General features: G+C 37.8%; 1 protein-coding gene across 1 annotated transcript in view; it reads left to right on the plus strand.

Annotated features, from left to right (window-relative positions):
- GPHN (gephyrin) overlaps positions 1-22,585 on the plus strand; it is a 280,857-nt gene that overhangs the window by 236,867 nt on the left and 21,405 nt on the right. The window contains exons 12-17 of the mRNA XM_084288411.1: positions 2,962-3,054; positions 5,857-5,912; positions 11,319-11,438; positions 16,003-16,061; positions 16,285-16,438; positions 17,241-17,362. Of these exons, the coding sequence (XP_084144537.1) occupies positions 2,962-3,054; positions 5,857-5,912; positions 11,319-11,438; positions 16,003-16,061; positions 16,285-16,438; positions 17,241-17,362 (604 nt within the window). The remainder of the gene's footprint in view (positions 1-2,961; positions 3,055-5,856; positions 5,913-11,318; positions 11,439-16,002; positions 16,062-16,284; positions 16,439-17,240; positions 17,363-22,585) is intronic.

Here is a 22,585-nt window from a genome sequence, read left to right on the forward strand (position 1 = left end):
TATACCAAATATTAACAAATATATATTACTTTCTATCTTTGCACTGTAGCACAAAACCGTGACTTACAAGTTATTTTTCAACAAGTTTACAGTTATTTAGCTTCCTTTAGGAGAAATCCTAGAGGACACAACTTTTTGATACTACAAATTTAATTCTTGTAATCTACAGATATAAAACTCCTGGTGAGATCTCAAATCTGTTCTCTCATAACATAAAGGGGAGGATGAGTAAAGTTACCTTTTGAAACTTGGCTTTCACATTGGTAAATATATTGGTCAGTGCCTGGATAGATCATTCCCATATAAAAAAAAAAATAAAATAAAAATTGACAGTCCTAAGGCATTTTACACAAGCGCCATAAACCAACGTCATCTCAAGCTTTTTTCCACCTGCCGTTACCCATATCTGATATGAAGCCTCCAATTAGCCTTTTATTCCAGCTAGATGCAGTTACTTAAGACAGCATGATAGTGATTGTTCTTCTGTAGCTAAGAAAAGGCAAAAGTTTAATTGATACTAAAAGTATAAAGCAGAGACCAATCCATACGCCTGAGGCTTTAAGCCTCAGAACAGAGCATTTTTTCTGATCTAGTCCAAGAGCCCTGTAACCTGTAGAGCTTGGGCATGCTTTTCTGCTGTTTATTTATTCTGAACTTGCCAATTGTTTTGATAGCATTGCCTTTTCATATCACACTGAAGACATAGCAGGACACTATGAAGTGGAAACAGATCTATCACCTTTAGTACAATACCTGTTGTCTCACTACTGTATCTGAGTACCAGTAGCCTGAGAAATCAAAGTTCTTCATGGAACTTAGCATTTTCACCAACTGAGCTTTAAAAAAGGTAGTAACCAAATTCAAAAAATTAGTTTCATGTAATTCTTCATTCTGTGTTACAATCAAAAAGCGATAGGCATCTCATTGCACAGCTTGATGGTGTTAAAATATTTCAGAATATGTTTTTTGAATTACAATTAATCAAAATAAAGTCAAATAATTGTTCAAGTAAAGGAGAGTAAGGAATACTTCAGATTGTCCTTTATCTGCTCTGACTAGCTCCATTTTAAATGCCCAAGGCTCTGGCAAATAGTTCTTATATTTTTCTCTCCTTAATGACATTCATTCCCACTACAGCCTGACCATTTATTCACTTCAAATATTGCATGGCAGAATGCCAGGAACATACTGTTCAACTTTGCTCTAATTGGTGTGATTTTGAATGCAGACAAGAAGTAAAATGAAGACACAACATGCCTACTAAAATTAGAATCATCACTTTTGTACAAGATTTTGTGTGTCTATGAACAGAGGTTGTTTTCACTAAGCCTTTGAAAGCTGGATTTTCTGTGCTATAATTTGAATGTCTGTCTGCATTCTCTTTTTCAGTGAGCTTTCTGTTAGCTTCACTGTTGTGTATCACAGACACACAGACACCTTAATAGCCATCACAAAGGTGCTTTTCTAGTTTTAACAAATTTTACTATCATGTTCATGGTAAATCCTATTTCAAAAATTCAACATAAATATTTGCTTCAGGCTGAATAGCTAACATTTATGGATTTGAGTGCAGCGATGTTCTCGTTATTATAATTATAAATAATTGCTTATTAAATCACATTGTGTTAAGTAAAATATAATCTCCATTATAATACCACTTCAGTAGAGCTGAACATTTTCAAATCAAGCAGGTGCATTTTTTGGCAAAACTCATCTATTTGGTGTACAAAGACAGGTCCTCTGCCTTCCCAGCAAATCCAAAAGGGCATAGATTTTCTTGTCAGTCTGTAAAGCAAGAACACACTTGTTTCTTGTCTCTCATTTTTTGGCATGTCTGATAACCTATGAAGTGTGTATCTACACAAATTCACCTTGCAGAAGTACTTGGGAATCATCTCATTCCTTCATACTGTCAGATGGATTCTGCTTTCCTGTGCTACAGAGCAATCCTAATGGCCTCTATTACAAGAGGAGGTTCCCCATCTCTAGGTGATCCTGCATGGCAGGGGGGTAGGACTAAATGATCTCCAGAAGTCCCTTCCAACCTCAGCCATTCTGTGATTTTGTGATCTTCTACTTAGACATACCAGAATGAAGCCAGTCTCAGTAGTTCTGACCCTTCCTACCCCATATTGTCACAAATAAAATAAATCCCCTTTATCAGCCTCCCACCATATGAGGGGGTAAGATACATACTTTCCACTCAGTCCTACATCATACAAAAAAAAAAGTTCTTGCTGGCAAAATGCAAACAAGTAGTGCACGCTAGACCAAAGGGGAAGTAATTCATGTTGGTCTCAACAGGGAGGCAGAGCCAAATTACAGCTCATCAGTCACGGTTGCTAAGTGAAGGGAAAGAGTGTGTTTGAAACAGCTATTAAAATATTTAGAACTATTACAGCGTAAATTTACATAAATAATCCTGACACTTATGTTCACTCATCTTCCATTAAACAGAAATGTTCTCAGCAATTAGGCAAAGCTAATCTATTGCAAAACTTCTTCGTCAATTTATGGAAACATGTCCATGATTACCGTTTATGTTGTGTCCTCTGGGCTCATTCCATTACCTCTCGGCTTTTGCATGTAGGATTCACTTTTTGAAAGAACTTTTAAAAATACCTTAAGAGACAAATAAACAGTATTCTTTTTTCTCTCTGATCCCATATCAGAGCTTTTACCTGTGTGTTTGGATCCTTGTCATTCAGATCTATTGTTAACAATTTCACCATAAGCAGGAAAACAGACTTACTGAACAAATTTTTCATTGGTAGTTTCTGACTCCAGTCTTTTTTCATTTACATAAAGGTTTTGACAGAAATCAAGAACCTGAGATCTGTTCATGAGATATGTCACATACACATACATTTCATCTATCAGAGCACGCTGCTGTCACTTTGTTTTCCCTTTCACTGGTTTTGATGACATGGAGCATGGTCTTTTCTCTTTTCTCCTTTATAGATGGAATGGGCCGAGTCCTTGCTCAAGATGTATATGCAAAAGATAATCTACCACCATTTCCAGCATCTGTAAAAGATGGCTATGCTGTCAGAGGTAAAAACTCACTTTGTAGGCATGCAGTATAGTGTCTGTAAAACCACTTTACTTTTTAACATGTTGTTAGTTCACTTCCTCGCTTTATCATTCAGCAGCACTTGTATTTTGAATCCAGCAATAGCTGTTTTGCTTGAGATTTGATTCAGTTCATTTATGGAGTCATTGCTGCATACAATGCAACTGACTTAAGGAAGACGACAAAGGTGAATTCAGATCTCTTAAGTGGGTACATATGTACATGAACAAATGTACATCCATGTGTTCTCACTGATATTTACGCGTGTTGCTAGTGTGTTTCTTGGAAATACAAAGTATTCAGGAGAGTAGCAGAACATCTGTTTCGGAATGACAGATTCTTCTATTTCTGTTGTTTATTTAATCAGGAATTTCCTTTTGTAGCTGTTGCTTTGCTGAACTGTCACAGATCCAGCCTTCTATTTGTGAATTGTTTCATGATTGCATTAGAGAATTTTCAAAAATACATGTCAAAATGTTCTCTTATGGAGACATCTCAAAAGAAAAACTCATTAGTGCTTGAAAAATATTGCAGTTGCTGTACGTAAATGAGTAGTGTGGTTTTAAGGAGCAAGCAAGGAGCTGTTTCCCAGGAGACCTGAATCCATCCTCTGCTTTGCCACTAGGTGCAGAATGATTTTGAGCACGTTGCTTCTCTGTGCATCACTTTTTTTCCTTTGTAAAGTATAACTATTAATACTTACTTCAGATAGCTGAAGAAAAATTAAAATCTATATGATTGAACATTATACTAGTAGTGATGTCCTTGTGGTAGGAGTCAAATCATTGTAACACCATGTTGAAATGTGGACACAACAAGTTCCATTTGGGGGCATTAAAGTGTGTTTTTTTGTGTTTGTTTGTTTTTTTTTTTTTGATACTGGCAGCTGAAACAATAGAAAGCAACTGTCCATGAAATAAACTGTCTGCAAGCCCAGGCAATGGATGTAGTCCAATAGCTTCCCCATGGACTTGATAGAAAAATTAAATTCTAGGTCTGCAAGACAGGTTTGACTACAGCTGTCTGTCATCTATTTGTGTGAGAGACAGACAGTCCAAAATGACCAGTAATAGTGGCAAGAGAGTACAGATGTAGCCAGAGAAACACAGATAATATAATCCTGAGAAAAGATGCAAGGGGGAGCTCTGAGTAGCATGCTGACTGACAAGGGCCTTGGGAACAAGAGAATGCTGTCTTGCAATTTGATTGCTATAAGGTAAGGGAATGCAAAAGTATTATCTCAGTAAACATGTAGAATGATCAGAATGGTTATGGACTCTATCCTCAACAACTTATGTAAAAACTAACATACAAGACCCTAATTTTAATGGTGGATTCAAACAGAGTAACCGTGTTATCATTATTGCAGATTTGTTATCTCAGGATATGAGAAACAAAGCTCGTAGACAGATAATAAAGAGTTAGCTTTTGGTCAGATAAATTTGTCTGCCCAAAACCTTGTCCAGTATTATTTATTCTCCAGAATAAAGTGTTATATACTTTATTCAAAGAAAAGTAATTGGAGATTCAGACAGATCTGAGATAGGCAGAGCAATATCTTATTAAAAAAAAAAAAAGTTTCATTTAGGAAAGAGTGTAGTTAAGTTTTGATGTCATACTGTTTTATATAATTCTGTATATTTAGCAAAGAAAAAGCTAATAAATTTGATAAAAATCAAACAAAAGAGTGAAAGTTCATTTTTAAAATGAACCACTTCTCTGAACCACTTCACAAAGAAAGCAGTATTGTCAGCATCAAATGCTTAAAAATCACAAGTTGGAGATTCTTGTGTTTTAAACTGACAACTTTGGATTCTTTTTAGTTGTGTTCTGCATTCTTAGGTTATGCTTATTCGTATTTAATAGATTTTTTTCTACAACGATGAGGACTAGAAGCTTCTTTCATATTTAATGGAAATAAAGATTTTTTTATAATCTTTTGATTCTTGTGCTGAAGCCTTCAAGGAAAATAGCACTAATGCAACTTACAGTATGGCCTTTGAGGCAGGCAGAAGCTTAGACCTTGTTAGTAACAGTGCCTTTGTCGTCCCTGTAAAAATACAGATTTGACAAAATCAGATTTGACAAAATCGGAAATCCTGGAGACTTTCAATTTGTTAAATCAACAATCTCTGACTTTTAATTTGCAAAAAGGCTTCAGTAAAGGGTAGAAGGTAACCAGTTCAATACTACTTCCTAAAATTACAAAACGGGAACAGAATCCAGATTTCTAATCAGCATTCCAAATTGTATTATTTTAGCCCTATTGCCCTTCAGAAAATGCCAGTCTACGTAGTCTATAACCACTGCACTTGTCCACACTTTCCTTCAAAAACAGAAATAGAGTCTAGAACCATCAATAGGGTACATAATACACTGGCAAAAAATGTGATTATCCCATGTTAGTTTCACATAGATAAAATTTCTATGTGAGGACATAGAAAAATGTCCTCACAGTGGACATTTTCATACAAGTAAGATCATAAACTCTCTTAAATCTTTGCTACTAATGTAACTGCTCCTAATCCCCTTTTTCTTGATCCCACATCACTATGAAATTTTATTTTAAAAATTCTGTGGTACTTTTAATTTTCAAAATAATAAACATAACTTAAAAGCATATTAAATCTAAAATGTTTGCAAAACTTCTATAAACTTTGTCATACTGACACTGAAGAACTGAATCTTAGATCATTCATTAGTTCTCCTGTCCTGTTCTTAATTTCTAATGCCATCATTTGTTTTGGTTCAGCCTTTACCATTTGTATTGTCCATCTTAACAGCTGCTGATGGCCCAGGGGATCGATTCATCATAGGGGAATCCCAGGCTGGTGAGCAGGTGAGTACAATTTCTTTTCTTATTTTTCTTTTTAAATGCATTTTTCTCTTGTAAGACATTGCTTTGTATTTGGACAAGCTTTCTAGTGCTCCCAAACTCAACATTAGGAAGTAGGAAGTAGGACACAGCTGCAGCAAGCCTCCTGCTGTGTGCCTTGAGACATGATTTCAAACAGCAAGGTAGTACAGTTACATAAGGAACTAACGAGGATATCCCAAAATACTTCAGAGCATTATGCTGACATGTCCTATAGGACAGCATACAGTAATGTTTTGCCCTAGTACAGTGTTAGAGTACATAAGGTTTCTAGTGGTATTACAATTCATAAACAGAGAGAAGCAAGATTTAACCTTTTCTGCTAATAGATTTTAAAAGGGACATCTGCTCAATAGCTGTTTCCACAAACTGCTTGCATATTTCACAATGACACCTGCAAATGGAAGTGTAAGAATTTTGTAAGTCTTTAAAGAAAGGTAATGGTCAGAACAATCTTGAGGAAGCCTCAGAAGCCTAGTTTGCCTCGTGAGGAAGCACAGCAGCCTGGTTTGCAGTATTGTTCTTTTTCTGTTTGTTAAATCAAAAAGAGTGTTTGTGCACTTTAGCAGATAAACGGATTGAGTTTAAGAGCAAGTGCAGGCAGCACCCGTTCATTACCTGCTGTGCTGTATAAATATTCGTAATAGACACTGATTCACTGTCAAACTCAAGACTGCATTTGATAATATTCCTATACTAAACATGGAAATCTGAAGCAAAATACATGTAGATGTATTTCAAACAGTTGTTTCAGGTTTTAGAAGTTCTGTGTTTCAAATTGTTTCTTTGTGTTTTTTTTTTTAATGGATTTGAACTGCCTTCAAACACATAACAAACACAACATTTGACTTTGCTAATCATAGTAGATATGGAGAACTGTGAAAATATTTTTTTCTGTAGTTCTCATCCATCTTCATGAATTACAGTTCAGTGCCATAGACATCACCTCAGCAATGATATGCATATAAACTTATGAAATCTGTAAAATGACTTTAAATACTCAAAAAATGTAAACTTATAAATCCAGCAATATTTTAACCTGCCTTGGATTTTTAGCCTGTCTATGTTTTCAAACATTAGTCCAGAATCCAGAAGACTGAAAGCTATTTCTACAACCCTTTATATGATCATTATAAAATGTCAGAAAACAGCTGAGCAACCTGCTGTGCTATCAATTCTATCATTATTTGCCTGTCATCAATATTCTCACTTTGCTAGTTAAAAAGAATCACAACAGAGTTGCTTACAAACAGTTCTGGTGAAGCTGTGTCTAATGGGAAGAACTGCCCACAGGTCTAAGGGGTTTTAATGCCCTAATCAGTTCAGTATGTTTGTATAAAGGATGGTAGGGAAATGCAAAATTGTTTCCCTCCTATTAAATACAGGAGCTCACAAATGTGTATTTGCAGGGACAGTCTGTCCCACCAGATTAATGGGAATGGTAAGCCTCTCTGGCAAAGAACAAAAATTGGGCGGGGGGAGGCATGCAGAGAGAAAACAATTCTGGAAACACCAGAGCAAGTAAGAAAGATGAGGCTGTTGACTCTGAATAACTGGTCAGAGGTTTTCTCTTGGGCCAACACATCTTCATGTTCGTCTCCTTCCCAAGAAATGATTTATAGCTGTAGAAGTCTCCTCAGTCTCATTTCACCCTTCAGTCACTCTCAGCAGCAACATACTGCTTTTCATGTTACAGACCAATTAACTGAATGATTCACAGCAGGGAGTTCAAAATAGGTTTAGATTTGGTTCCTCCTGTAGGGAAAAAGGTTATGTAAATGCTACTTAGAGAGGAAGAAAATGGGACTGAGAACTCTAAAGCAGCCATACAGCCAAGCTAGACATTATTGTATCAATTTATAAATTCTGTATTATTTTCTTAATTCCATTTCCAGATCATCATGTTTATGTTAACAGACATTTTTTTGTTTTGCATTGAAGAAAACTTTCAGAAACTACCCTGCTTTGGAGAGGTTAGGTCACATTTGAGAGCACTGCTCAAGAGCCATCAGCACAGACTCTGTGAAAATCGGACCATGGGGAGCAATGATTTTCTTCCTATAGACTTGAATATCTGAGTATTAGAATTTCCTGGAAGACTTTATAAAGATGGTTTTAAGAGGTGCTGCAACTAAGTGTAATATAGAATGGAAACAGACGTTCTCATCTATCTGTTAACTTGGCCCTTTTTACAGAAAGGAGCGTGGGTTGTTACAAATCCTGCAGGAGATGTGTAACGATGTGTAAGAGAAAATGCCTGAGATGGGGCTATGCTCAACAGCTTATTTCTGGGTTTTATTCAGTGATTAACATAAATAGATTATCAGTGATGAAGGTGAAGGGCAAATTATGTACTGCCCTATTGCAGGTAAGTATGAGATCTCAAAGGCCTTTAAAAGAGCTTCTGTGAAATCGTTGTGCATTAATATACTTTCTGAGAAGCAATCACTTCTTTATCTTCATAGCCTCTAGCATAGAAGAAGGAAACAGCCCTGCAGACTTATGCAGAAGTCTGATGCTTGTCTTTTCTTCATAAAGTTAATCTGATCAAATTCTCAAAGGACAAAAAGGAAGCAAAATATAAGAGCAACACATCTGATTACAAAAACAAATGTTATTATATCATAAATTTGCTTAAATGCTTTACATCATTACATCTCAAAGATTAACTGCCTCATCTAGTAATAAATTCCAAAAGCATGGATATTTATGGTGCATTTAATCAGCATAAGCACTGATTTCTGGCAGAGTCCTGTATATGTATTCTTTGTGATTCTTGAGGATGAAAAACTGTATTTTAAATGGGAGAATGTTTTGTGCTAAAATACACTGGTAAAATAAAAGACTTTAATGCTTTAGTAAGATCAAAACAATATTACTTATTTGTAATGTATCTATACACTGTATGTACAACAACACGCAAAAGAGCTCCCTTATTCCATGGCATAAGCTTTGCTTTCTGCAACACTCATTTTCATAAAAGTCAAAACACCACATCGGACAAGATTATTTTCACTTAAGCTTTAAGCATGTTCAGTGTAAATGGCTGCACCTCAGCTAGTCATCCATAGCTCATTGAATAGTCTGTGGTGAAAAATACCATTTAGAAGAAAAAAAAAAAAAAAGTATTTGTTTTATGTCATCTGCATAAGATACCCATTTAAGGATGACTTTAGTCTTGCCAGAAAAGCACATGAACCATAGCATATGGCAACTGTGAATTTTTATTTATTTTAGCATTTTATTTACGTTCTTCTCAAAGGATTTCCTTTACCCTTAGAAAAAGGTCAAGATGCAATTAACTCCAGGCTCAGCTGTTTCTTGGGATACATAGGTCACTGTAATACTGTGGTAAACCAGGAACAAATCATTTCCAGCCCTTTCCTAGTGCCTTTGTCCCAATGAACAAAATACAGCAGCCCTTGAAGTACATATGTAATATTCATATTTCAGACATTACAGCTGTGCTGAAATGGAGTAGAATAATGGACAAGGCAAACACAGCTTTGCACAGTTGAAACATTGGCCACCTGTCTCGAGTTTACAGATGTCTAACAGCCTCCTGTCAAAAGTCATGGAGTATATCACTCCATGTGATGAGCAGATATTGACGCTTGGAAAGCACTGGGTTGCTATCAAATATGTGCTAATCATAGTCAGTCTGAGAAGTCCTGGATGGGTCACAGCTGTGAAGATCTTTGTGTATTATGTATACTAATAACAGTAAAGCCCAAATAAGTTGGCCTTACTAAGGCACAGTGTGGAGAAAGTACTTATATTCCAGCAATAATGTTCACAGTCATCACACCAGCTTCTTTTAGTTGCATTTTATCAGAAAGATTTTCCTTTTAGTTATTTATTTCTCAAGTGGTTGTGGTCAAATTACAATTTTACTCTGGAATTTGAACATACATATTAAAATAGGCTGCCTGGTGTGAAATTTTATTAAAACCACGCCATTTGTTTTATCCTGTTGTTCTGGTATTTTTCTGTTCTTTGTATTCTTCCAGTGAAACTTGTTAATGTACTGTGACTTTACATAACTGTAGAGCATTATAAATTTCAGAGTTTACTAAACTGACCCTCAGAAAGATTCTGCATGAACTAGCGTTGAGCTGTCTCTCATTATGAGGAAAGCTGCTTAAAATTGAAGCAGGTGGTTATATTAGAAATTTGGAACGGTTTAGTTGGAAGGGATGTACAAAGATCAACGTGTCCAACTGCCTGACCACTTCAGGGTTAGCTAAAAGTTAAATCATATTATTGAGGGCGTTGTCCAAATGCCTCTTGAACACTGACAGGCACGGGCCACCAACCACGTCACTAGAAAGCCTGTTCCAGTGTGTGACCACCCTCACACTGAAGGCATTTTTCTTAATATCCATCCTTCTTTTCGTCAGACTAGACAAACCAAGTGTCCTCAGGTCTCCTCATGGGACACGCCTTCCAGCCCTTTTACCAGCTTTCTTGCCCTCTTCTGGACACATTCAAGTACCTTAACATCCCTTCCACATTGTGGAGCCCAGAACTGCACCCAGTACTCCAGGTGCATAAATTCAGTGGGAGAATTGCCCCTTCTGACCAGCTGACTATGCTGCAAGAGTATTTGCCCCCTGGACTGCCAGGGCACACTGCTGGCTCACGTTGAGCCTGCTGCTACCAGCACCCCTAGGCCCCTTTCTGCTGGACTGCTCTCCATCTGCATCTCCCAGGGTGTGCTTGTGTCCAGCGTTACCCTGACCCAGGTGCAGCAGTCTGGGACACACTGCTGGTGACCTGCCAGGCTGAGGTAGCCTTGTTCGCTATGACCCTTTGAGCTCTGCCGTTCAGCCAGTTCATCATGTGGTGTGTGCCTGTTCACCTCACAGTTGGACAGTTTGTCCAGAAGGATGCTGTGAGGGATAGTATCAATGTGTAACACAACACATGACAAAAATCCAACCAAAACAAAACAAAGAAATTTAAACCTTGAGGACCAGAATATTGTACAGATATATTTATCAACAAAGACTTAGTAGATTTTGGGTCATTTGTGTTTCTAAAGGTCTTCATCTAAGTGTTACACTTCTTAGCCAGTTATTTTTCTCAAGCAACCAAAATACCTGTATATTTCACCTTCTGGAAGTTGTTCTTGTGATAGGAATCCAAGGGAGAAAAGTGAAGCCACTTAATATGTGACCTAAAAGTCAGATGGGAAGCAGTTACCTAATGATATTCAAACATGTTGGAGTTTATATCTGTCAATATCACTAGCAGTACATCAAGATTCTTGACATATAAAAGAATTTTATTCCTTCAGATTACTTCCATAATGTTCAAGTGGCTTAAGATTTCTCCTTTCAAAAGTAAATCATTTTGTTTCTTTTTCAGCCAACTCAAACTGTGATGCCTGGTCAGGTAATGCGAGTTACAACTGGTGCTCCAATCCCATGTGGTGCTGATGCAGTGGTGCAGGTGGAAGATACAGAACTCATCAGGGAATCAGATGATGTGAGTCACAAGTTAAAACTCATTTTGTTTTTGTATGCAGCAGCATGTGGCTTATGAAGCAATCCTGTAAATATGAAAGATAGTCCTGTACAAGAGCTCTTCCATTAATCACAGAAGTTTGAGGAGTTTCACATTGGATCCTAGTAGCAATTCTGCTTTTCCAGACTGTAATAACAGTACTGCATATGTGCCTGTCCTGACCTTGATTTTTCATTGTGGTTATTGTACGCCAGCACAAAAGTTTTGGGGAGAATGATTGAGTGAAAAGCAAATGCCTTCCAGAGATCCATGATGGCAGTCCAATTTGAGTGCCCAGTATATTCACATTTTTAAATACAGAGTAGTGGCAATCAGACATTTTATTTGCTTCTTTTCTACTGAGTTCACATTTAGCAGCAGAACAATCTGCTTTATCCTTCAGGATGATCCCAAAATTCAGCAAGGTAAGGACTTTAGAAGTTCTTCTAAAGTCACCGAGTTGGAGGGGATTTTTTTTTTAACACATCCCAGAATAACAGGTTGAAATATTACAGTGCAGCATTACTGATGTAGTTAAAGTTGAGCATGACTTTCTGCAGGCAAGTGAACTATTTTAAGGGCTGCGAAATCCACAGAATGATTTGGATTATCTTAAACTATGCTATGAAGATGGTTCTTCGTTATCAGAGTTGGTATCATTTCAGCAAAAGATTCCTAAAATAAAGCCTTCTAAAGAACATAATTTTGCTATTACTTTTAATTTTTGTGTGTAATGTATGTTCAGCTGACTCAGTCACTTCTAAACCCAATCCATCCGTTTTCAGGCTTTGTTCCAGCTTGTCCACTGTCCCTAAGGAGAAGTAATATTCAAAAACTTCTTTATGGTTGTGGTTGTAGAACAGGACATTCCAAACTGATGTACCTGGGAAGTACAGCACACCTATTCAGCAATGCCAGGGCACTTTCAAAACTACAGAATTTCTAAACAACCTGTTGTCATAGCATTTAAATGGTAACAAATGTTTTTTTTTCTCTTCCTAAATCTGGCTCTGCACTTGGTGAATTTGGTGTATTTTGGAGAATATGTCTTCTACACATACCTTTCCATAAATGTATATGTCTGGAATGAGGGTTTGTATCATGTAACAAGGGGAGTAAGTGCCTCACCAAATTTTCTAAGTTTGTTCAATGGAGCTCTGTGCTTTAAAAAGAGAAAATTACTGAATGTAAGACCCCTGAAAACCAGGAAATTGGTAAGGTGCATATTCATCTAGAACAGTCTAAACTCTGTTTAGTCTGAAGAGATTTTCCAGCATACCTATAAATTATATTAGCACTCTACCTCACAGGTGCTGCAGAATACTACAGAAAAAAATAGGAGTACTGTAGTACTAACTGGGTAAACACAGTTGTCTTAACAAAGCAAAATGTGTTTTTGAAGAAGGCTGGTATATGTTTATAGACAACTGTATCCCAAACAACCCGTCTTAGACTTCCTAAATATTCTCTCTTCCCTTCTGTTCAGAGAATTCCTTCTGAATCATTACCTTGTCTTAGATAGCTGATTTCAGGACACTATTGTCATGTTTGCCATCATCTGACAGTTTTTACCACAAGAAGATATGTCTCTTCTTGTCACAGCTTCCCAGCTCAGTTTTGGAAAGAAGTGTGTGCATGGTTCTCTGCTCATATCAGCCTTTGCTCTGCTGCTGTTCTGACTAGCTGCTCCATGTCAGCATAGCTACATGCTAGCATTGCAATCATAGCTAGAGTGTAAGTGCATGAATTCTAGTTTTTAAAGCCAATTGACAGCAAAAACTGAAACATATTCTCATGATTTTGTCTCATTCCTTATTACTGTAAATGCATAGATTTTTACATCTGATGAAGTCAGCGAGCTGTCTAGGCTGGCTTCCTTCCTGACATGGAATTCCTTGAGTCAGTCCTGCTTTGAGGTTACAGATGTGTATTTGTAAATTTTATCTTCCTGTAAATGTAATGTTGGCTTTACTGCTTGTTAATTGTTCCATTACCCTTACTGAACAGGTTTTCTGTGGCCATTGCCCACCTCATCATGACAAGAGTATCACATTGCAGAGTAGCATACATGATATTTCCTGCTTCTTCCTTGGATGACAGCCATCCTGGATTCCACTGTTCATGTGCATGTTCTCTTCTACGTGCGGGAACAGATTCTTTGTCTGTGTGCTTAAACTCTAAGTTTCATAGCAAATGGTCAGCCACTTTCAGTATCCTTTTCCTGCCTATGAGTGTGAGGTAGAACACTTCAGTTTCTGCTTCTTCTTGAATACACAACTCTGATAATGATGTACAGAAATAGTACAGTTTAGTTGACATGTTATTTTCATCTCCTTTTTTATGCCTAGTTGGTTACATATTTCAAGAATGTTTTTCTTTTAGAACTCCTTCAGGGCTGGGATTTAACTGAAATTAAATCTCTCATCTGAAATATGTTCTTCTGAAAAGATAGAGAGTACTTTTAAAAGGAGTTTAAACATCATAGCAAGGATTCTCCAAATGACTGTAGAAGTCACAGGCCTGAAAGGAATAACATCAGTTCATCAGGAAGAAAATTTCCCATCAGATAGCCAAATGCATGGCCATTGAGAAACCTATCCTTGCAAGAGCACTTCTACACTTTTTTGTTTTGTTTTGTGTTTGAGTTTTTATGTTACCTTGTAGGAAAAAGGAGGCCAAAGTGATCAATTAAACAAGAGTACAGTAGGACCAAGCATCAGTATATCAGTATGGATGTTGGCTGCTAACAACCATCAGAGTAAAACACTCAAACATAGTTCAAAATATATTAATATACAAGAGGAATACTGCCTGATCCACAGCAAATGGAAATTGTTCTTAACTGTCATATCTTTGTGTAAGCCCTACTTCTAGCAACTCTGAACTACCTTGTATTTCTAAAGCATTCTGGGATATCCCTCAGTTCCATGAATAACAGTCTCTGCACATCACCCTGTTGCCCACGGTCACACTTTCCACAGAGCTTTCCAAACCTGGGGTTATTAAATTCCTCAAAAGCCTTTTTAAAATTGTTTTCCCTAATCCAGAAGCCCTAAGTAGGACCTTTTTTATTACTCAGATGTGTCATTGGCACTCCTCTTGATTCCCCAGAAATGGCCTAGCTATTTTTAAATGTTATTAAGGATATGGAAAACTAAAATTTTCATAACTGGCCAACCATCCCCAGAGTGTCATAAACAATAAAATAGCTATTAAACTAACGTATGTTCCAGATTTTCATCACAAGCCTAAATTGTCTTTTACAGCTTCAGATGGGGATAAGGGAGATAAGGACATCTTGGGCTCTAGCACAGCCATTTTGGACACTAGCTGCCAAAAACAGTCCCTTATCTTATACTGGAGGAGCAGGTATTAAACAAACAGAATTTGTGTTGACAGCATGTCTTGGAAATACTGTGATAAAGTAAGAAATTAGACCTTTTCAGGGTTGATGTTGTTTTGTTTTTTAATTTCCTGTTTTTCAGGTGTTTAAATTTATCCATTTTCACAGAATGCAAACAGAATCATAGTTTGTAACAGCATGTGTTACCCTTAATGCTGGGGCCTTTCTTTTAAAGCTTTGAGGCACTTAGTTTGAACTCAGAAAATGCAGTCCCTATTGCCTTTAAGAAAAGAGGTAGCAAATCCCTATGTCCTACACAATACTGTCTTTCCTGCAAAAATAGTATTGCCGATGGTAAGGACTCGCCTTGTTTCTATTGTAATATTAGTGTCTGATTTATAACTTTGTAGTACTTTTAAGTATGAAATACTGCATCATAATGTAAAAACAAAATCTCTGCCAGTTTAAGTACTTGTAGATTTAGTGCTTCTGACAGGCTGGCACTATCTCAAAGCTGAGTATATTCATAATCAAACCATTTGCAGGTTTATAAATTAAATATTAACAGTGTAGGTCATATACCACCTATTGGCATTGAACAAATCACCAAATCACTGCAACCCTGAAGAAATAAACACATATTAAAGTAGGCATCAGACTTTTCAGGCCACTTTCTCTTGTTCATAGTAAATAAACATGATGAATAAGTATTTTTCTGGTGAGTACAAAGCTCTCAGATAGGAGTTTCCTCTATAAGGATCTACTTGAAGAGCTTGAAATAGTTAAGCTTGTATCTTCTTCCTACCTTTCTGTGGATGTAGTGGCATTTTGCCTGACTAATGCTCTTTTTGAAATGCCATCTTTGAAATAGGCTTGGCTTGAGAGGAAGAGAAAGAAGCCACTTGGTATACAAATCAAAAAACAAACAGGGCATCGCACCAGAAAGATATATAAGCACAGGGATCATAAAAAAGGAAAGTAAAACTATGTATTCAGTGCTGGTCCTTCCCAGAAGTCTTATAAAATTATTTAGCACACATTGTGGTAAAGTCTTGTTGCACAAATCAGGGAAATTACGATGCTTAAATCATGAGTTCTCAGTGCAATGAGTATGGTGCGCTGTGTAGAAATCTGAGACATTAAAAGTGATTAATCTTGTCTGAATAGCCCAGCTGACTTCACATGATCTCTTTGTTTTTAAAGGGCACTGAAGAACTAGAGGTTCGAATCCTGGTGCAAGCTCGACCAGGACAAGATATCAGGTCTGTAAACAGCCCATTTCATAAACAGTAAAATATCTGTAAGGAATAGAAGGTCTGGTATTTTTTGCAGTCATTGTTTACCCTTAAGTAGTACCGACATTTTGACAATCTGACTAATGAGCATCCCTGAACTCTCCTCACCTGGAGACAGATCAGTCAAGGAAAGATACTTTCAATCTCATTCTGTTTTCCTTACGTTTTTTTTCTGTGCTACAATTTTCAGGCCTATAGGACATGACATTAAAAGAGGTGAATGTGTGCTGGCTAAAGGAACTCACATGGGTCCGTCCGAGATTGGTCTCTTAGCAACTGTTGGAGTAACCGAAGTAGAAGTTAACAAGTTTCCAGTGGTTGCAGTCATGTCAACAGGGAATGAGGTAAGCAAAATAACTTCAGACTCAAGGTCTGAATTCCTCTATCTTTCGCATTACTTCTATCTTCTGGAAAGTGACTTCTACCTTATTTCCAAGTAGGCTGGCTTTTTGAGCTATTGTAACTCATGCTGACATCATTCAAAGTAACTCATGCTGACATGAGGTGTTCATGTGAGTGATCAAGCCATAATCAGCCCGTTGTGTTTCTTCCCCCACAGGATCATAGATCCTTGCTCTCTCACAAGTCTCACACACTGGATTTGCCAAAATTTTGGTAATGCATCCAGCCTTGTGTCATCTGCTTTTCTCCTGCCAGCAAGGGAGGACCTGTAGGGTACTCAGGGTTGCAATGTATGTTGCCAGTCATGACTGGAAGAGTAATTCCTTTTGAGCAGTTCTCCTCTGTAACTGTTGTGCAAATGGCAGATAACTTGTGTCTGAAAACTGTATAGTACTGGCAAATGCCCTTCTGCAGTATTCTATCTTAATATTGTTTTATTAGTAGCCCATGTTGAAATCCAGGCCATCTCCTGTTGCTAGAACTCCAGACCAGCATGCTAATTGTCCTGACTTAACTACATTAGAAAAAGCAAATTCAAGATTAACTTATTTTACCAATTCTAAATATGTTGTAGGTTGACCTGAGTCAGCAACTAAACACCCACACAGCCACTCACTCATTCCCCTCCCTGTGGCAGGACAGGTGAGAGAAATCTCAGGTGTCACAAATCCAAAAGATAGCACTCATTTGTGTAAAGAAACAGTATTCCAAGGAGACTGACTAATAGTACTCCTTGTTTTATAGCTACTGAATCCTGAAGATGACCTCTTGCCAGGAAAGATTCGAGACAGTAACCGTTCAACTCTCCTAGCTACAATCCAAGAACATGGCTATCCAACAATCAACTTGGGAATTGTGGGAGATAAGTAAGTACCATGTGTTAATAGAGATGTCACTTCATAGTCATGCAATTCAATGGCATCTGTGGAGAAAAGAAATACCACAACAACTGTCACTCGTTGCAAGTGTCACTGAGTTGTGTCAGTGCACATCTTGGAGAAGACATTTTAACCTTTTCATTCAAAAATTAAATAATTCTATTCTACTATTAAGAGGAATCATTTGATAACATTTTTATTGAATGCTGCTTATCTTGTTTTGCCATCTGTTTGTTGAAGTATCTATTACTGCTGCAAATTGAATTTACTGCTGCAATACAGGCACTGTATTTAATACATGTAAAAGCCCACCTCTGTGGAGACAATTCTACAGGAACTATACTTTTTTCTGATCCAATGAAGGGAGAAGGAAAGTTTCTCTCAAAGTTAATTTTCCAGGCCAAAATTAATTTAGAGTATAAATTTTTGTCAGATTCTCAATTACTGTCAATTGGTGAAGGCCCCACTGGTGAATATTACTGAACGTTTCCAGGAATATGTCAAAGTATTCAAAAGAACCATTTTTTTTTCCTTTACTGGTTTCTCTATTTTGATTGCGATAGAGTGACACCCTGTGATCAGTCTTTCTGTTCATCTGGCAGTGATTGCACCTTGTTTCCCACTGGTACTAAAGCCACATCTCCTGTTGAGATCTCTAGAATAAGTGATTGAAGTGTTCAGTCTTTTGTCCTTTGCAAGACTGTGCAGTGCCTGTTATCTATGGCTGGAGTTTCTCATAACATATTTCCTCAATTTATTGAGCCCCAAAGGCTTTGAACTGGCTTTCTTGTTTCACATTTTGGGTATCAAACCAACTGACAGAGTTGGGAGTTGTTCAGGTTCACCTTCACCTGTTGGAGAAGCATGGTATTCCTTACATGTGGTTAGAAGTAAGGCCAGATCAGAAAGAAAAAAAAAAAGGGAAGAACGAATCACAGCATTTGCATTTCATCTTGACTGATAACAGAATTCCCAAACAGGGTTATTGCTAGGGAACAGCTCATTCAGAACCAGACTTCCTTAGTATAAGATCCAATACGAAATATAGCTTGAGAGAAAATATATGAATGGGCTGACCAGTGTGTGGTTTTATGATATCTGAACCAATCTGAGTGTTGGCTCCAGGAAACGCAGTTGTATTTGAAGCCTTTGTACATGGAATGTGATGCACAGGAACCACAGCGGTTCTTAGAGGAAGCAAACCCTTCTGGATACTCTCTCTCTGCACCCAGGCACCCCTCTTGCTTCTCTGACTGGCAGAATTCAATTGTTGTTCCAAATAATAATAGATACCAAAAACCTCCTACCTGTGAATGCTTTCAATTTCAGGTGGAGATTTCATAGAGTCTAAACTAATGCAATTATTCTTTCCAGGAATGGTACCCAAATGTTCTGGATCTCTAGAGCATCTTGTGTATTATAACAACTTTTAAAGACCTTAAGGCACAGGTAGCAGAGTTTCCAAATAAAACAAATATGATCAGAGATCAGGTTCTAGATCCACATATATGAGAAAAAAGGAGACAGCCACAAAAAAAAGCTTAGTCATAGTCAACTCCTGTGAATCACTGCTATACAAAAATAGGGCCAGCAGGCTTTTTTCCCAACAAAATATTGGAGTTGGAATTTTTTTCCACCTGTATGAACAAATAGTACGGTTACTGTCATCAAAGCACTAAGAAGAAGCTACATTAACAATGGGTTAATTCAATGGAAAAGATACTTTCCCTGAACATCTTTGTGGTAGCCCATCTGACGGAGTATAAAGTTTGCTTGTTCTTTATAGTCTTTATAGCCTTGCCCTAACCAAATACGTAGTCTCAAATTTTCTGTGAAGTTAGCGCTATCAAATGGAAAGTCTAATTTAGGGTCATCAAGCAAAATTATAGCCTTTTACTCCATTGCCTTCAGGAAGTTTTTCTATAACCTCCTAGCTCCTGAAACCATACAGATCCATGGGCATAGAGCGTCTGTGAAGATGATTAACCTTGAAAGCTCTCAGTAATAAATACAAATAATTTTAGTGACATTTAAGATCCAAGTAAATTTTTTACTTTTCTGGCATAAGTATGTTTTGCAACCCTTTTTTACTTGTTGAATGTGAGCTGAAAAGCAGACAGCAAACATATATCAGTCAAAGGTAAACAAGTGTCTGCAGCTTTGCTTTCAGTTTTGAGGTGGATAACTTTTGAATTCCTTCTATTAAAACGTTCTAAGTCTCAAGATAGTATTACCTTGGCAAAGGTAATAAGAGATTCTTTTCAAGCTTTCACTTTCATGCTTGGGGAGTCATTTCCGCAGAGGTAGTTACTTTAGTTTATAAAACAGAAATAGTGAGCCTCCAATTCTGGAGTGATTTTGTACTTCACAGTAGTTTTGAAAGAGTAATTTGATACTGTTGACTTAGACAAAAATCTTTACCACCTGATACCAGCATCTTCAGTCTTTCTTTTTTTTTCACACTTACATGCTCAATTCAAATATTTACAACAAAATGCATCTGAAGTTCTGTTTCAGTCAAAGGAAAAATCTGGTTGTGTAAATTAGTTTGATAATCAGTATTATCTCATTATGTAGTAAAGTTACTGGGATAATGTTGTCCCTGTGGATATTTCAGTATATATCTTTCTGACTAACATGACTGCTTTGATGGAGTACCATGGCACTTGAAAAAATGCAAGATTTTTACCAGTGATCTTATGAAAGGTACAATTTTGATGTTTTGGTTAGCATGCTTGTAGAAAAGATGAATGAGCATTTAGTGTCTGTTAAATGGTTTACTGGAGTTAAACCATAGATTGTTTGTGTGTGTTCATATATATGTGCAGTTTATTGTGTACCTATGTACATATGTATATATATTCACAGTGAAAAAGAGGAAGACTCTATATCCCTGCAATATGTATAGAACAGTTGCAGTGAAATACTAGCAAACAATACTTTTAAAAAGGGAAAATGAAAAATTTATAATTGTTTCTTCAGAGACCTCACTGTGACATAATTCTCCCTTTCCTGTATTTCACATTTTGGGCTTACATTTTTTCCTTTTTTTCCTTTTTGCTTATACTTCTTTTTGCTTATACATTTTACTGGGTGTGGCACTTCCTGTCATTTGACTGGAGTTTGAGAGAACAGTTAATAGGGAGTGCAGTTGAATATTACTATTGTTATAACAGGTCAAGTTTTCTAACGAGCTTGGAAATTCTTTCAGTCACACATAAGGAGCTAATATTCAAGAGTGAAAATTGTTTTAGGGTAATATTTGCGAAGACAAGGTTAGAGGTTCCTGTAACTCATGTCAGCACGAGTCACTCAGAGGTATTTATGTAAGAAAATAGCATGTCCAGCTGAGGTGTGAACACAGTGACAGATGCTTCAAAGCCCAGGACTGTGCTATACAAGGACATGTTCCAGCAGAGAAGGTGAAAGGATGGAGGAGCATGGAAGCTCTGTGGGTGGCCACATAGTAGTTAGGTGCACTTTAGAAATGTCTTTGCATATGAATTTTATGCTGTTTTAAATGGCCACTGAAGTTTTACTTCTATATTTGTATTCTCAATAGAAACTAGTATTTTACTTATTTTGGACCATTTTAATAATTTCTGAGATCGTTGTTGTTTCCATTCGCAGAAACTATGTATCGGTCTTGATATTCAAAATTTTAAAAAGCAAATCCAAAACATAGAGAGAGAAACTGTAGTTAACAGTGGAGCCAAGTCCAGTTGGAGGCCAGTCACTAGTGGCGTCCCCCAGGGCTCGGTGCTGGGGCCGGTCCTCTTTAATATCTTCATTGATGATCTGGACGAGGGCATTGAGTGCACCCTCAGTAAGTTCGCAGATGACACCAAGTTAGGTGCGTGTGTCGATCTGCTCGAGGGTAGGAAAGCTCTGCAGGAGGATCTGGATAGGCTGCACCGATGGGCTGAGGTCAACTGCATGAAGTTCAACAAAGCCAAGTGCCGGGTCCTGCACCTGGGGCGCAATAACCCCAAGCAGAGCTACAGACTGGGAGAGGAATGGTTGGAGAGCTGCCAGGCAGAGAAGGACCTGGGAGTGATGGTGGATAGTCAGCTGAATATGAGCCAGCAGTGTGCTCAGGTGGCCAAGAAGGCCAACGGCATCCTGGCTTGTATCAGGAACAGCGTGACCAGCAGGGCGAGGGAGGTGATCGTCCCCCTGTACTCAGCTCTGGTGAGGCCGCACCTCGAGTACTGTGTTCAGTTTTGGGCCCCTCGCTACAAGAAGGACATCGAGGTGCTTGAGCGGGTGCAGAGAAGGGCGACGAAGCTGGTGAGGGGCCTGGAGAACAAGTCCTACGAGGAGCGGCTGAGGGAGCTGGGCTTGTTCAGCCTGGAGAAGAGGAGGCTCAGGGGTGACCTTATCGCTCTCTATAGGTACCTCAAGGGAGGCTGTAGCGAGGTGGGGGTTGGCCTGTTCTCCCACGTGCCTGGTGACAGGACGAGGGGGAATGGGCTTAAGTTGAGCCAGGGGAGTTTTAGGTTAGATGTTAGGAAGAATTTCTTCACTGAAAGGGTTGTTAGACATTGGAACAGGCTGCCCAGGGAAGTGGTGGAGTCACCATCCCTGGAAGTCTTCAAAAGACGTTTAGATGTAGAGCTTAGGGATATGGTTTAGTGGAGGGCTGTTAGCGTTAGGTTGGAGGTTGGACTCGATGACCTTGAGGTCTCTTCCAACCTAGAAATTCTGTGATTCTGTGATTTAAAAATCCTAGAAGCAAGCAATAGGAGAAAAGAACAGACCTGGAAAATGTTATAGAGCTGAAGCTATGGCTAGGTAAAAGACAAGATTTTCTCTGTGTTCTTAGCATATAAAAACCAAGCAGCCTGAAAAGCACACATCTCTGAGGTAGAAATGAAGAATATTCCTCCAGAACTACTCCAATATGACAGAAATACATGCAAAGCCAGGAAGGGAAGAACCCTTCTGATGTTGTCCTTCATGCCATCTTTGTCTGAATCACAGAATCACTTGCTAAAAGATTACAAAGACAGCTGACCAGTTAAAATTGGCACTCCAATATACTTTTGTCAGTTTTTTCATGTAGCAAGACCAAGTAAATAAGGCTTCTAATTCCATTTCCTTTGCTTATAGTCTGTGAAATTAGACACTTATTTGTAAGCCATTGATCAAAACAAAAGTTACATCTCTGTTCTGAGCTACAGAACTCAATTAACCTAATTATCAGGATAT

This window comes from Netta rufina, assembly GCF_964035555.1.
Source record: "Netta rufina genome assembly, chromosome: 5".
Lineage (NCBI taxonomy): Eukaryota > Metazoa > Chordata > Aves > Anseriformes > Anatidae > Netta > Netta rufina.